This window comes from Coenobita brevimanus, chromosome 80 (assembly GCF_032717465.1).
Source record: "Coenobita brevimanus isolate Jiangsu-jjx chromosome 80, ASM3271746v2, whole genome shotgun sequence".
Taxonomy (NCBI): domain Eukaryota; kingdom Metazoa; phylum Arthropoda; class Malacostraca; order Decapoda; family Coenobitidae; genus Coenobita; species Coenobita brevimanus.
In genome coordinates, this window is record NC_137033.1 from 46114029 (window position 1) to 46131487 (window position 17459).

The 17459-nt window shown below is 41.7% G+C and overlaps 1 protein-coding gene across 1 annotated transcript in view; it reads left to right on the plus strand.

Annotated features, from left to right (window-relative positions):
* LOC145409354 (uncharacterized) overlaps positions 1-17459 on the plus strand; it is a 309085-nt gene that overhangs the window by 25252 nt on the left and 266374 nt on the right. Inside the window, exon 3 of the mRNA XM_080279823.1 lies at positions 17075-17213. Coding sequence (XP_080135949.1) covers positions 17075-17213 — 139 coding nt within the window. The remainder of the gene's footprint in view (positions 1-17074; positions 17214-17459) is intronic.

A 17459-nucleotide genomic window follows, 5' to 3' on the forward strand; every position in this document is an offset into this window, starting at 1 on the left:
ATTTCATGCCGTCAGGTCCCTGAACTAATGAAAAAAGAATTAGGTCGATATCTATTACTGTTCTCATGAAAGAAATGAACAAACACACAACAGAAATTTTCTCTTGTCGCGATTTGCGACAATTTCGCGTCGTCGCGTCGCAGATCTCCAAAATTTTTGTTCGGTATTTTTCTGACACTCCCTGGTCTTACCCTGACCTAATCCAAAAAAGATTTAGATTGATACCTATTACCGTTCTCATGAAAGAAACAAACAAACGCACAGTCACATTCACAGCTTCATAACTTGATTTTATTCTCTACTAGAAGGGGTACCCGGAGTTGCCTGGGTAAAACCCTATGATCGTGCATTACCTAGGACCCTGGATGGCCACTCCTTGTGGAAGAAGACCACCAGGTTCCCATTTTATCCCTGAGCCTATTTCCACAGGGTTACATTCTCCATGGACCTATTCCTACCATGGACCTGTTTTCCCACTACCAACCCACCCACCAATCCAGCCCACCCATCCCACCAATCTGTCTGCCTGTCCGCCCTGCTGTAGCTAATACAGTGATATCGCGTGAACTGCGTGAATATGGGCGACACAGCCCGTCGCACTTTATAATTTTGCACATTGCGAAGCATAGGATCCCATGTTAAAATGGATTTATGGGCGACACATCCTGAATTTTCGTATAATGATTCACCCATACCTATCCCCAATTAAAACGCAAAACGAAAACTTACAGTAGAAACATGCAAGAGTAATGCTGTATATTTATTATGAAAATTCAAAATCTTACCAGCATTGTACAGAGGGTAGATAATGTGAATTGTTGTTGTGGTACCCGAGGCCGTACCACTGACGTTGAATCAAAACACTCAACAACTGTTCTGCACGGGCTTGGTCTCGTCCCTCACTTTCACTTTGATCACTACTGGAGGGGTTTGGGCTCTCTTTTGATTTGTTTTAGTTTTTGTTTTTTCTTGGAAAGAACGATTTGTGAGCTCTTAGCCTTTGGTTCCTTTTTTCTTGCATTAAAAGAAAAAAAAAGATGATCCACCATCTCCACCCTTAGTCCTCATACATGTGAAAAATCATATTGGTAATGAATCCTTCTGAATCATTACCAATTGAATTTTTGGTAATCAATCCTTCTGAATGACTACCAATCGAATTTTTGGTAATTAATCATTCTTAATCATTACCGATCGAATTTTTTATTACCAAATTGCCTCACATTTGATGATGAAAAATACCAAATGGCAACCCTGGTGACGATTGGGCCAGTGATTAACGAATGCTCTTAAAGCACAATACTGTTTGGCCAGTTATATGGAATGCACATCTTAGTTTGCACTAGGTTAGGTGCTGCCTGTTGCTGCGCCACGAAATTCTCAAAGTCCAGGTCAGACACAACAGATATTACGTCAGCATCCTGCTGCTGTGCTCACCACCAGGACTTCCGCCACCACTCCCACACCAGCCGCACCCCACCATACATACTCACCAGCCCCACCCTAACCCATTGCTCGCAAGTTGCGGGAGAATAACGTATATGCCTCAATTTTTCATGTCCATCCCACATTGCAAGTAGCAAACGCACATCCTAAATAATTAATTATGGTCAGACACCCGTTGCACATTTGGCGAGACGCACATTGCGAAGGCGCACTTTAGGCGAGATGACTGTAATATGGTTATAGGATTTAAAAAATCAACGGGAATTGGCTAGCAACTTGCCACCATGTTGACTTGAGTATTACTTATTCATTATAATCTTAGCCATCGGAGGAGCCACATTAGCCTATTTAATGTAGCCTACATGTTTAAAATGTTTCAATTCGTCATAAGAAGTTACACCTGTCGGAGACGTTAAAAGAGTTCTACGTGCATCCCCCTTGATTTTCATAGAGGACAGACAGACAGACAGACAAGCTCGCTCTCTCTCTCTCTCTCTCTCTCTCTCTCTCTCTATTGCCATGACATGAAACTCCACGGAGATGCCCCGCTGCATTTACAGCATAGCACATGAACTTGTGTTAATTAACGTTTTTTGCAACCGGAGGTCAACTGCGCCCGGTAGTTTAACGTATTCTTTACGTTAGTGCAATTTAGGTACGTTCATTAAAAAATTGTTGTGCTGAAATGCACCGTTTCGGCAAATGAGTACAACCAGACAAACAGATTAACAGAATGGTAATTTCAGTAGCATACATTCATACATATATATATATATATATATATATATATATATATATATATATATATATATAATCTCATCAGCCGTTTGATATATATATATATATATATATATATATATATATATATATATATATATATATATATATATATATTTATATATATATATATATATATATATATATATATATATATATATATATATATATATATATATATATATATTTTGCCAGACGTGATAGTCCCATAAGGGGTGGCCGCTTGATTTTGAGTTATTGGTTTTACGGGGAGGGGCACTAACCCTCCACCAACCCACTTGACACGTAGGGAGCACGTATGGGTTGGTTATATGGTTACCACCCAGCGTTGTAAATGGTTTCTTGGCTTACAGGAAACCATTTGGCTTGTCACTCAATGTAAAGCCACCTGTAAAGGAAAGAAGGGCAATAAGAAGTGACAGGAAAGATGGGAGATATAGGAAGAGAGGAGGGCAGGCACAGAAAAAGAATGATAAAGGCTAAGGAAGAAGTGGGCAGCACTACATCAATATATATATATATATATATATATATATACTATATACCTAGGCTGCTTCCCCCAAGGAAAGGGAGGTAGCCGAGACAGGACGACACACTTCCCATTTACTCATCCATTCAAACACATTCATTCGCATCTTAGCCCCAAAGGGGAGAACGGACAGATCCTCACCCCACCACATCGCACAAGGGTCAACTGCAAAATGCAATCAGTGACATCTGCAGCAGGGCCCGACAGCAGAACTGGTTTACCCATGCCACATCATAACAGACCCATCCCCTTACCCGCACCTGACTTGACTAGCTGATCAGACCAAATGCGGGAGAATATCCCTCAGGGCTGCATCATCACTTATTCATTCACAATTTCTCTCCATTTATTTCTGTCACGCACAGCCTCTCTTCCTTGCTCAACAGACATCCCTCTCGCATCCAGCGCTCTCTTCACACTGTCCATCCATCCTATTCGTGGTCTTCCTCTCGGCCTTACACCTCTCACATCAGATCTAGTTATCTTTTTCTCCAATCGCTCATTATCCATTCTCTCCATATGCCCAAATCATCGCAACACCCTCTGCTCAACTCTACCAACCATCTCCCCCAACAACTCCAGTTCTCCTTCGCATTTCATCATTTCGCACTCGATCCATACGCGTCACTCCACACATACTCCTCAGACACCTCATCTCCATTATATTCAAACTTTTCCTCTCTGCTACACCCATATTCCATTTTTCAGCCCCATATAATGCAGTCGGTACCACAACACCCTCATACAGCCTTTCTTTACATCCATTCTAAGCGAACGACATCTAAACACTTTTTTTCATTCCTCCATGCACCTTTCCTACTTCATTTATTCTAAACTTCACTTTTCTGCACTATTCTTCCATCCACAGCAACATGTGACCCTAGATATTTAAAACACTCTACCTCCTCAAGCAACTCGCCTTTCAAAACTATATTCATCCCCCTACCATCTACCAACCTCGTACACTTCATCACTTTACTCTTATTCTCATTTACTTTCAATTTCCTTCTTTCACACACCCTTCCAAACTCCTCTACCAACTGTGTGTGTATGTATATATATATATATATATATATATATATATAATCTCATCAGCCGTTTGAGTGTCCACTGGAGGATCGGCCTATTCCGATCGACGTGGGGACGATACAGCCATTGTATCTCTACCAAGTGACTTAGGCTGTCTGGTAGAGATTGTCTGTTGGATGAGAAGCGCTTGAAAGTGTAAATGTAGTGTTGAAGTGGCTTTGGATGCGTGTGTAGTCTGTGAACCAAGAGTAATCAGCCCGCACAAGCCGACTGGGTGCATGCATACTTTATAGTACGCGACACTGGTTCAACCACAGCACCCCTTATGTCCGCCAAGCAGTACGTGGCCAGAAGAACGCTCGCAAAGTTTATTACCCTGGCGGGGCGCGAACCCTCGTTCTTCGGTGTACGAAAACGCGCTCTTTACCACACACACACACACACACACACACACACACACATACATATATATATATATATATATATATATATATATATATATATATATATATATATATATATATATATATATATATATATATATATATATATATATATATATATATATATATATATATATGTATGTGTGTGTGTGTGTGTGTGTGTGTGTGTGTGTAATAGTATTAGCTGAAGTGACCAAGTAACTGTGAAACTGTGATACATGAAGGTCGGAAATTGTAGCTAGACCTCCACTTCATACAGACACTGTCCCAGGTTCATGTGTGGCCAACTGTACGTGTATGTATGTATGGATGGATGGATGGTTGTAAAATGACCTCGAAGTAGAAGTAGGCGCCAATATTAATCCTAATCTCACCCGTCTAAGTGAATATAAGTGTAAATTTATACTGCAATAGTGCAATGTGGTTTATTGTGGTCATAATCAGGGTATTTGGCACGACTTATATGCACAAGGGTGGATGCGTTACAAGAAATAGATTACAATGGCAGGTAGCCTAATATGTTAAAAGTTTTCTGACTGAGGCTATATTTTAAGATCTTAATACCTTGCTGCATTTAATGTAGTGATGTGGTTACATTTACGAGAGAAAAGTGTTAAAAGACTTTTCTGTTGATTAAAAATCTTTACTTAATTATCTTACACCACAAAAAGCAAAAAAAGTCTGCAAATTGTCTTAGTAACTTGTTTGACAATTGAAATACATCCTTATCCAACATGATGTTATCGTAAAATTTTGTGAAAACAACGCAATTGTTAATACACGTGAAGTTGCACGAAAGGGGGAGCGTGCACACATTAAGATGGCTGCTGGATGAGGCTTGCTGGCGTCATCGCTCACCACACCCCGAGATCCGGACCCATACTCTATTTTCTTTTTTTCTGTTGCATCACCACATGAATGCGTCCTTCTTTATCACAATATTTATATCCATCCATCCATCATCCAATCCTATGTTGCCCCATGAGGAGCGTAGGAGCCCGGGGCTAGGCAGTTGGTCCTGACATTTAAGATGAGAGTGACCAACCTCACTCATCTCTGAGTGGCATTACGTGAGCAATAAACCCCAACCATCCCTTGGATATAAACCTTCACCAGCTAAGTCCGATTGGAGCACAGTAATTACCCACTAAACCACCAGGCGCCAAAATTTGGTTATATGGTTACCACCCAGCGTTGTAAATAGTTTCCTGGTATACAGGAAACCATTTGGCTTGTCACTCAGTGTAGAGTCACCCATAGGCAGAAGGAAGAGGAAAGAATGAAGGAATGAAAGACAGAAGAGGGAGTGTAAAGTCACCCATAGGCAGAAGGACGAGGAAAGAATGTAGGAAAGAAAGATAGAAGAAGATGGAAGGAAAGAAGGATGGAGGAGAGGACAGGGCAGACACCCGAGAGCAGCATTACACTGAATGAGTGGATGGTGAGCGCCCCCACCTACCATAAACCATATTTATATACCTTAGTAATACTGAGAGGGCACATATATTTCTTTTTATCGTCCTCGTTTTCCTATAATTCATTTAAACTCCTTCCATACACTAACTTACCGGTATATTTAATTTACTTTAAGCATGCTATAACCAGGCGACTATATTCAGCGTTGGAAGGCTGCCTATAATTCACCTTAACTTAACCATGGGTTTTGTCCTTTTCCAGCTTATTTCACGTAGTTTTGTAGCAAGAAAGAGTAAAGACTCCAGCTCTGCATCCCTACTATAGTGCTTTTGCGTGACCAGTACCATAATCTAATGAAAATTGATTAAAAATAATTGTTAGTGTTAATCTTGTTACCACTCAGCATTCATGATTGAGAGCTGGCAATTTTTGGCCAAGTCTATATAATAATCATAAAGTAAAGAGAGAGCTAATGAAAGCAATATGTAACCCGTCCAGTGCCTAAATACTTGCTTTGCTAAATGAAACTAGAAAGCACTCAGAGAATGCATACCCCGCGCCAATGCCACTAACAAGGATCCGGATCCGGATGCGAGGAGATATTGTGTAGAATAAATACGATCTGGATCTGCCCCCAGATTTATTCAATTATATCTGGGCCCATGGCTCACGCTTCAATATTTTTAAAATTTATTGAGAATTTTTGGTGATACAGTATTGTGAGGGATACATGGCATCCAGATTCGGATCCGGATCCGCCCAAAAACTTAATTCTTTCTTGGCCCATGGCCGACCCTTCCATAAAATTTCATTGAAATTAATTGTGAACTTTTGGAGATATTGTGCGGGATACCCTGGATCCAGATCTGGATCCACCCCAGAATTTTATCAGTTCTTTCTTGGCCATGGGCTACCCTTCCACAAAATTTCTTTGAATTTCACTGGGAACTTTTGGAGGTACCGTGTGGACAAACAAACAGACAACATAGGTGAATATATAACTTCCTCCAATTTCGTTGGCGGAGATAATCATCAGAATATAGGAATGATGAAAATAATGAAAGTGACGTCCTCTGCCTAAAGGGGCGAAGGTGATGTTGATGTGGTTTGAGAAGCGGTTTTCTGTTTGAATAGACAATAATTCGATTCCCGGCTAAGGCAGGGAAGTGTAATTATTTGATTTTCGTTAAAACTGACTATGCTGGCCTTACACTAGACTCGCCAACATGTTCAGAATCGGATAAAAATATAACTAAATAAACTAGTCACTCTTCTCCCCGTATACTGTATGACAAACCAACAACCTCCCTTCCGTGCCTCACTAAGACTCCCTCTCACTGGCATTCTACATGGTGCATTGGACACTCAGGAAAAAAAAAAAAAAAGTGGGAGTGTGTAGCCTATCTGGCCTTAAGTCATTGAAAATTCATGAATCCTTTTGAAACTTTTATTGTAAAACTGTCTTAATGCTACTGAAGTGGTATCCTAACGCGATGGCGATATCTGCAGAGGAAATATTTATCGCCAATATTTTTATTACCAAATTCCTGCCATATTCTAATATAAAAGCAGCCATTGCTTTAAGTCTTAATTACTTGAAAACTAAATTAAATACGCAGTAACAGCATTGCTTTAATTACTGGATTTTTTTTTATTTTTCGTAAATATTTTAATTAACATTATAATTTTAACCCGCACCGTCCTGTCGACGTATGGGTACGTTGCAACGATTTGCATTTGCCAGTCCCGGCGACGTACCAGTACGTTGTGCAATTGCAATGTGCATAATTTCGACAATTTTCAAAATTCGTGCTTGATTTGCGGTACATACCCTCGCATGACCTTCCCCTACCTGCCACCAGGCGGGGACACTCGGCGACCCAGCGTGACCTGCGCTAGCCCACCACTCGTCCACTCACCTGGTAGCCACGGTCCTGCTCAGACATGGCTAAGAGAGGTCTCTCAGACAGCAAAATACAAGTCACCCTGGACACCTTTACCGGCGACAGTGATTCCCCACTGGACGACGAGGATATGGACAAGGATTATGTGCAGCCAGAAGAGGAAGAAACCACCAGCAGTGACAAGGAAGTTCCGTCTCCCAGGAAGCGGCAGTACGTGACTTACCGTGCTGCTAGAGAGGGGCAGCAGGCAAAGAAGGCACGTGCAATATCCTATCCCTATCCCCAGCGTGATTTGGAACCAGAATTCGAGGACGAGGACGAGGATGAGGATGATGACGGAGCCGTGGGACGTGCTGCCACGTGGTATGGACGTGAGGTCATAACTCATCGTGGCCCAGAGCACACACCACGTCGTATGAGCAGGTATGGGCCTAGCATTTTGTTTGGGGAGTTAGGAAGTCAAGTGGAGGGAGTGGGGAGTGAAAGGAAAAGTCCAGGGAGGATTAGGGAAAGTGAGAGTGACGTGAGTGAGTCATTGCTCTCCCTACGTAGTGTGAGGCGGCGTAGTGGATCACATGGGCCAGTGTGGGTGCGTTCCTTATCACGTGGGGTTGTGAGGGAGGGGGAAGGTGGGGAGGAACCACTCCCCAGCACGTCTTATGCTCCCCAATATCCCCTAACACGTGGTCGAGCTAGGGTGCGTGAGAAAGCACGTGGTGTTGTCATGGAGGGGGAAGGTGGGGAGGAACCACTCCCCAGCACGTCTTCTGCTCCCCAATATTCCCCTATTTCATCCCCACAGCCCCCTAATGTTCCTCAAGGCCGTAAGGGTAAGGGAAAGGGAAAGGGTAAAGGCAGAGGGAAGAGGAGTGACAGTGGGGAAGCCCTCCGCACTCCTTCTCCCCCACTTCCTCAACCAGGATCTCCTCCCCACCCAGACGAAGGCGGTGATGGGGATGATGGGGACGAGGGATTTGTGTCGTGGGACTGGGAGGATGGGAGTGATTTTTCTCCCCTCATTCACCCCTTCACTGAGCAGGGGCGATCTGGCTGCATTGCTCCAGGAATTCACCGTAATTCCACCAGGTTGGATTTTTTCCACCTGTTTTTCAGTGAGGCATTTGTTGATCAGATTGTATACCAAACCAACCTGTTTGCAAGCGCCCAGTGCCTAGAGAGTGAAAGATTGGGAACAAGGAGTAGGCATTCTATCATCTATGATTACCCTGTCTCCCTTCCAGAAATGTTCTTATTTTTTGCCCTGGTCCTTTTGATGGGTATTATAAGAAAGAATAGAATTCCTGCTTACTGGAGTTGGGACCCTGTTATGTTTACCCCAATATTTGGTCAAGTGATGAGCCGTAATCGGTTTCAACAAATTCTAAGTTGCCTCCATTTCTATGATGCTCATGACCCTGCAAATGCAAACAACACTGATAAAATGAGGCGAATTAGGTTGGTCTTTGATCATCTCAGACAAACCTTTCGTTCCTCATTCTATCCCTATAGAGACCTCGTCATAGACGAGAGTCTCGTGTTGTGGAGAGGCAATATTTCATTCAGACAGTATATACCCAGCAAAAGGCACCGTTTTGGGTTCAAGATCATTGTTATGTGCGACTGTAGGACTGGATACATGCAAGACATAGTCTTGTACACCGGTGCAGACAGACAGACATAATAGAAGATCGAAGTATTGGACTGTCGGGAGCAGTGGTAAAGACGATGATAGAAGACTATCTTCATCGTGGTCACGTTCTCTACCTCGACAATTGGTACACTAGCCCTCTTCTCGCTCGTTATCTTCATACGCATGAAACGGGAGTCTGTGGAACCGTAAAGGTGAACCGGGGTCACATGGCCAAGGTAGGGCGGAAACATGCAAGGAATGAGGTTGTCTTCTTCAAAGCCAACAACATCCTTGCAACAATGTGGAACCACAACAGAGAAGTAAGCCTCTTGTCCACGGTTCACCGCCCCTTGATGCACCGTACTGATTCCGTAGATTACCGTAGCGAGAACAGGCGTCGTGTTTGGAAAGCTGAGTGTGTTATGGATTACAATATAAACATGCGCCTCGTGGACCAGTCAGACTCCATGATATCGGCGGTAGATTGTGCCAGGACCACGATGAAGTGGTATAAAAAACTTTTCTTTCACTTGCTAGATATCACTGCTCTGAATTGCCACCACCTTCATGCCATGACCACAGGAGTTCAGGAAACATTTGAAGGGTTTGCGAGGGAGCTCACAAGAGAAATCTTTGCAAAGTATGCTGTTGAATGGCCCCAACATCGCACCCGTACTGCCCCTATTGCCCAAACTCCCCAGAGAATATCCGGCCGCCATTTCCCCACTCCTATCCCTCCCCAGCCAAACAGACCTAGGCCCCAACGCAGGTGTCACGTGTGCAGTAATTCCCAGGTGAGACTCACGACACAGAGGAAGGACACCCGCTATGAGTGCGTGCAGTGTGACATGGGTCTCTGTATTCACCCATGTTTTAGTGAATATCACACGTTGATGCAATTTTAGTATGGTGTGAATGCGAAAGGACGCAGAAATTATGAGGTAAATGCGACAGACAGACGCTCAGTGAAATTATCAGTCATGTTGATCTGAAAATATTAGTATAAAGTGCATACGGGTAGAACATAAGTGAAAACATTGTATGTAAGTATATAAATATGACCTAAGTTTAAACTTACATAGCGAGGGTTTTATGATGCGATATTCTGTCGCTCAGTGCAATAAATACGGCCCGTAATTATATAATTATTATTATTGGAAATTCTTACCGGTATAATATAAGTTTAAATTATTGTAAGTGCTGATATATATTCTAAGTCAAATATTCATAGCGTGTGTATAGAGATGCGATTTCCTGACGCTCAGTTGAATGAATAAGGCACGTAATAGTGAAAATAAAAGTCAGCAAGTGATAAAGTGAAGAATTAGTATATAAGTGTGTGAGTGAATTAGTATATAAGTGTGTGAGTATTATGTTTGTCGAAACATTCATTGCGAGGGTATTTTCATGCGATATTCTCACGCTCACTTGAATAAATAATGGCAGTAAATATGTACAGTGCATTATAGGGGTGTTAACGTGTGTAATGTCAGTGGGAAATTATAAGTGGAGTGAATAAATAAAGTAGATGATGAAACACGAGTGTTTGAGATCGTGGTTGCTACGTGAATATGCGCTAGCATATCGCTAAATGCCCTCATAATGAATGAAAATAATTGAAAACCTTTACAGTGGTGGAGGAAAGGTTCTATGTAAAGGGGAAAATAATTGGAAAGTGATAAAACAATTTGGTATGTTGAAATACGAGTCATAGGGAGTGCGCTTACTAAGCTGATGTGCGCTATACTTATGCTGCATGTCATCATAATGAATGAAAACATCTGAAAACACTTACAAACAGTTGTAATTGGTAAAATGTCATTGAAACAGAAGTATACAAGTAGAAAAAATGATAGGTTGACTGATACAAGAAACTTAGCATATAGCATGTTACGACTCGGACCAAACTCGCTATGCTCGCGCAAAGGTACAATGCTTATTTTTCATATATATGTGTCTGAAATCCATTATATTGTTACTGTTATTGTTTATTAGTTCAAATTCAATAAATATAGAGGTGTTGTGTGTTGTTTCTCCCATTATTCCTTACCATAGAAAACGTAAACGCATATCCAGCCCATTACAGAACACGATACCTGCCGGGGGGAACGGCACCTGTACGGACCACTTATAGACCGCGGGAACCACTTTCTTTGTGATTTTCCTTCGTTTCTCGACCTAAGCGGAAGTTTTAGCAAAAAAAAATTTTTTCCAAAAAGGCTCGGGACTGGGGGATGTCATAGGTGCGGAAAACCTTGGGACGTGACGGGTTAAAATCATTTTTTCCCACAACATAATAATGACGCTTCCTTCAGGCTAATTTAAGAGATAATGTACTTCTTACAGCTGGTTAGTTCTTTTACTTATGCCTAAAATAAAACCAGAATCATATAAATCGGTTAAATAATGAGTGAGTTATTAATGTGTAAAGGGAAATAACTTACTTTTTGAGAAAATGGATTTTAGAGTTGACAGATGGATGAAACCGCCGACATCAGAACGTTTCTGTGGCATAGTAGAGGCCTTTTTCGAGCTGTTCGATCCTCATTTTTCTTCTGAGGGGCAGGCCCATCATCTTGTCCATTTTCTTCATTTGTTTGTGGAGTATTATGGAATATGGTAAACCCTGCCTGACATTTATATTGTTTTCAGCATACCCAGCATTATAGCCTCCATTCATGCCACCAGAATCGGGTATAACATACGACTCTACAACACTGTCTCAACTCTTTTTCTTAGCTTTAGCTCCCTTCCTTTCCTAAGTCTCCCCTGCAGCTGCTTCTGTAGGTTGCTACATCGAGGCATCGTTCAAACTCCACAAAACAGTTAAATGGACACAAAGTTGGGGTGTTCAGAGGGATGAATGTAACAGATAATCTTCGTCTATGAAGCCAGCCAGGTCACTGCCTGTGTTCCATGATCATCTCTTCAGAGTAAAGAGTTATCGGAATTCCACACTGGATGCGACGTCATTATTCCACACGTTATCGTTTAGTAACCAGAATGACAGAGTATGTGTTGTTGGTACAACTACCATAAAATTCGGTAGTCTGTGGATACTGGAAGAGAGGGTATAAATAATGATATTAGACCTCTTATGACTTAAGTGTAAGGATGTTAAACGATTAATGTAGTTAATAATTCAGCAAATGCTGATTAATAACCAATCAAGGGACGAGCAAATTTATCCACATCCAAGTTTTCTAGCAGATGAACTGTACACGATTCACAACATTCTTTACTATTACAAAGTAAGTGTGGAATGCAAATGTTTGGTTTGTGTCTTGTAAATAATTGTTATTTCCTCAGTAAGAAGTATTGATATTGCTGGATGATTGCAAGTAGACTGTGTTCCACGATGTATTCTTCCTTGTTTTAAATAAAAGTATTATAGAGAAATACTACAGATTCATTAGTATAACTGTGAAAGGTCTGAGTAACAATACATGTTATGTCTCCCAATCGTGATAAAATCCCCTTACTCCTAAAAAATAATGAACACAGGGGATTAATAGGCAAGCTATTGTTTCTGACTGTGTACCACGAAGCTCTATCATGTATGATCACCCAAATTAGTGATGACTGACCTTCTTTAAGTTTTGGACAAAACTCCCTGAATCTGGCAACCTTTTTAAAATATTTTCCATAACTTGCCTGTCCTCCAAACTTTAAATATGGTGTTGAGGAAATAAAAAAATACTTGATCTTGTGAAAATAAAATGTAACCCATGAGCACTGGGGGATGGTTATATCTGATGCAAAATTGGTAGGCCGTGGATGCTGGGGGACCGCTACAACTGCAAGTGTTTTTGCACCACAGTTTGAAGTGGCTGCCACTTGCTCTTGTCACCAAAGGGAGGGAACAGACACCCGGCACCTGAGGCAAGCATACATCAGTCGTCTGTGTAACTTTGCCAAGTGTAGGACGATGTTTTCTTAAGTCTCTCGTACGATTCTGCTCCTTCCTCACGTGGACCCTTACCTCATCCACCCCTGCCAAAACTTTTTCCAAGGATACTAGGAAAGGGCTAAGTGATAGTTCTGTTGGGCATGTCTTGGATGCAACTGTGTCTAGTTATCTAGTAATGGAGAAGTTATCACAATGAGAGCAGAGTCAAAGTCGGGTCTGCGAGCACACGCATGAATACAGCCAACCTCATGGCCAAAAATTGTGTATATTCTTCACGTCCTTACTCATCAACGTAACAACCTACAGACATGGGGATGCTATAATTCGCAAGAAGAAGAGTTGGTGAGTAATATGGTTTTTTATTTGTTTCCCTAACTGTTGTACTATCCGAGATATTTAAGTCTGAAACGAAGCAATTTTGGGAAAATTGCCCTTCCTGATAGGATGACAGCAGTACAAACAGCCCAGCATAGAGGGGTTAAGGTTCGTCTTCAATTTTTTAGAATACTAACAGTAGCGCCGAAGAGGTGACATGTGGAGGTGTAGGAGGACTACTGGGCCTTGGGATAGGCAACTGCCCCCAAGAAATAGGCCTTGAGCCTTTGCCCAGAGTAGGACACATAAAAAAAAAAAAATAAATAAATAGTAAGCAATATCTGGCAAATTTTCAGTTGCACCCAAGTGCCGGCCAGCCGCCCAATACCCAATGGCCCATATGTGAATCATGATGACACAATGAGGGGAGATGTATCTCTACGTCCTTCACTGTCATGCTCTCCCCCTCTTTTTTTCCCACTAACTTAGTCTGTTCTCTTCACCCCTAAAGTCCTATGCCCGACGATCGCCAGTTTACAAGTTTACAATGAAAAGTCCTGTGATGACGATCGTAAAAAGTCTGTAAGAAACTGTTGAGTAATAAGCCGGCCCCTTTTTGAATATGTAAATAGTTCCTACCCAATCAGAAGTAGGGGATGAAGTGGTGAGAAGCAAGATCCAGCCCACTCACCCCCACCCCAGCCACTTCTCTGCCTCCTTCTGGCTGATTGGATACAGCCCGTTCCGTCCCCTCCAACCTACACTACCCACCAATACCACATCTTCTTCGTACATCATATGGGGGGGGCGGCTGTTTTATGCCTGCTCTCCCTGCCTGGAGCTCCACCTCTGCCTCCTTCCCCCCTTTCATTTCGAATGATGCAGAAATTTCCATGGTACTATCATTTTGTGTGTTTCCTCTCACCATAATACCCCAAACACCACCTCACTGGGGGTGTCTCATCCCCCTTACCCCCACCAGAGACCTTCCACCCTACCTCCACCTTCCTCCCACCCCATCCTTTGTTCTGAATATTGATTCCATAGTGTTTTATGAAGATTTTCTGTGCTTTTCAGGGAAGGGTTTTTTCTTTTAGCTTTTTTTTTTTTAAATTCATACTGACTCCTGCACCCAGTTTCATCAAAAGAAACACATTTATTTCCTAGATCTTGGTTAGGTTCTTTAGGTTCTTTAGTGAAAAATAGGTGTTCCAGTTTGGTAATCTTTTTTTTTTTTTTTTTTTTTTTTTTTTTACTCGTGCTGACTCCTACGCGTAGCTTCGTCAATAGAAACCTATTTTACGTTGATTGCATTGATTTTGGTAAGATTCTGCAGCAAAAATTACGTAGGTCTATCCACCAATATTTTTTTTTCTCTTACCACAAGGGGAGACTTATAATCTTTGACGGGCAATTTTTCCATAAGCAATAGGCCTAGGGGACTGATTGGCATTTTCATGTGTGTAAATTCAAGGTCTTGAAGTCTATAAGAAAAAAATGTACTTTTGTAAAACTTGAAAAACTGACCCCGAATTGCGGCTGGGCTGGAGCATAGCCTCAGAAAAATGAGGTCTTTAGGGGGTTCTTTGTCACTTTGCTCTTGACCACCAACCTTTCCATTTTCTTTCATGAGATGGCCTTGTAGATTCTACTGCATGCTGAAATTTCATAGTCAGCAGAAATGACTAGCCTTTTTACTTGGTCTAAAATTGCCTTATCTCTATCTTGAATGCCGGGTTATAAAAGTATACGAATACTAAACTTTGATAGCAGCCAGAAAGAAAAGCCTTAGTAATACTGTGGAGCCATAGTATTGTCTTGCCTTCACTGGACTAAGTGAGATAAGCTGCAAAAGGATGATAATCTGGGCCAGATTAAGATAAAAGAGTATAGGCATTCTCCAGTAACATCATCTTTTCACCAGATGCAGTGGATAGCCTGCTTTTTTGTCTTTTATTACTCCACTGTTTGCTCAAAGTGCTCACGGTTTTGCAGTTACTGCTTTATTTTCCTGCCTGAATTTCATGCCACATAGCAATTACGTGTGGATAAGAAGATACTTTTATATTTTTATTTTCGTGATTTGATGACACTCGTGATTTTGACATCACTTTTACCTACAGACTTCATTTTATGTGACATTTCCCTTTCAGTGTTCTTGATTTAAGATGTAAAACAAGCATTACTAGAGTTTCTCCGTATTTTTACCCTGAAATCGTTGAGCGATAGGCTGCGCGTTTCATATTCCTTCGTACAACTAGAGCGGTAGAGTCTCAACTTAGTGTATTGTGCTTTCCTTTCACGTACACTTATATGTTGAGTGTTGGTGTTATTTACCTAAATATTGTTCTTTCCGGTGTGCAGTAATGGTAATATAATTAGGCCGTGGCCGTTGCCAGATGTCATTTTCTGAGGGAAAGGTATTGGGAATCGGGTCATCACTTCTTTGGGCGTTTGAACAATCACCATCAAAAGTTCTGTCGTCAGGTGCAGCTTTCCTCTGTGGATTTTAAAAACAGGGGGTATTGAACAGGAGGAAAATTATGACACTTGTTTTGGCCGGAGATCATTGCCATCAGTGTCGTTTGCCGTGGATTGACAACAATAATTTTAAAATATCTGAGAGAGAGAGAGAGAGAGAGAGAGAGAGAGAGAGAGAGAGAGAGAGAGAGAGAAGACTTTTGCTGTCGACTGTACTCAAGTAACCGCTGCCTCATACGCCACTAATCACCGCCACACCACTAACTAATAGCACAGCACTAACCATTGTCTAATAAACTACTAATGCATCGCCAATCACTAACACGCCACTGACTACTAACACAGCACTAACCATGGTCTCTAAAAACCACTAATCATTAACACGCCACAAACTACTGTAGTTCTTTAACCTGATTCAGAAATATATGTTCCTTGCGTACCTTAGTGTCAGAAAAGAGCAATACTGTGGCTCTAAATCCTTTCCGTAACACTCTTTTCATGACTAGCATCGTATTCTGGTGTCAGTCTACTGCTATAATTCAGGACTTAAGATGGAGTGATGGCAGTTTTAAGTTCACTTAAAGTGTAACGAAAATGACAACTCTGACCACAACACCTCTTGTATCTCACCTTGTTTTTATCTCATGGAACAGGACCTCTCCCACAACTAGAATACATGGTTGTGGTTGCATGAGGTTCGATTAGCGTTTGTTGTGTAGTAGGAATTAGTCTCCTTGGTTACTTGTCAAATCAGCCATCCAGTCTAACATGGCCATCACCTGAGAAGAAAATGTTTACGGATCGCTGTTTGTTTGGAACAAACACACTATAGGTCTTTCACCTTAACCCGACCTATATTTTTCTCCTTTGGCACCTTATTTCACGTAGTTCAGTGACCGGAAAAGACAGTGCTATATGTTTGTAGTAAATCATTTCCAAAACCCTTTTTTTCGTGACGGGAATTATATTCTGGTGTTCATCTTCAGCCCTACATCTTTTCCATAGCCCTTTATCTTAAGTAGCATCCTATTCTGGTGTTAATTTACGGCACTACATCTTTTCCAGAGCAATTAATCAAGACTAACATAATACTCAGGTGCAAATCTCTTGTTACAATCAGCATTCAGTACGGAGAGATGTAAAGTTTAAGTTAAGTGTGAGGAGTAAATATGCAAACCTGACTCCCATTCACAGGTGTACTACTTGGTGCTGGCCGGGTCGTTATGGCGATACACTGAAGAGGACTGGGGAGCAGCTGGAGGCGGCGGAGGGGGAAAGGCTGCGGACAGTGTTATCATTGCGGAGAGCGGCACCACGCACCAGCACTACCCAGGTGAGAGAGAGAGAGAGAGAGAGAGAGAGAGAGAGAGAGAGAGAGAGAGAGAGAGAGAGAGAGAGAGAGAGAGAGAGTGAGTCTGTAATAGACGATGTGTTGGGCAAAGTCAACTTTACTTCTTTTATGTATAAAATGTTTACTTGATTGTATGTGTGTGTGCTAAAGTATAAGTACATGTGTATGTAAGTCGTGTGTGTGTGTGTTTCTGAGAGAGAGAGAGAGAGAGAGAGAGAGAGAGAGAGA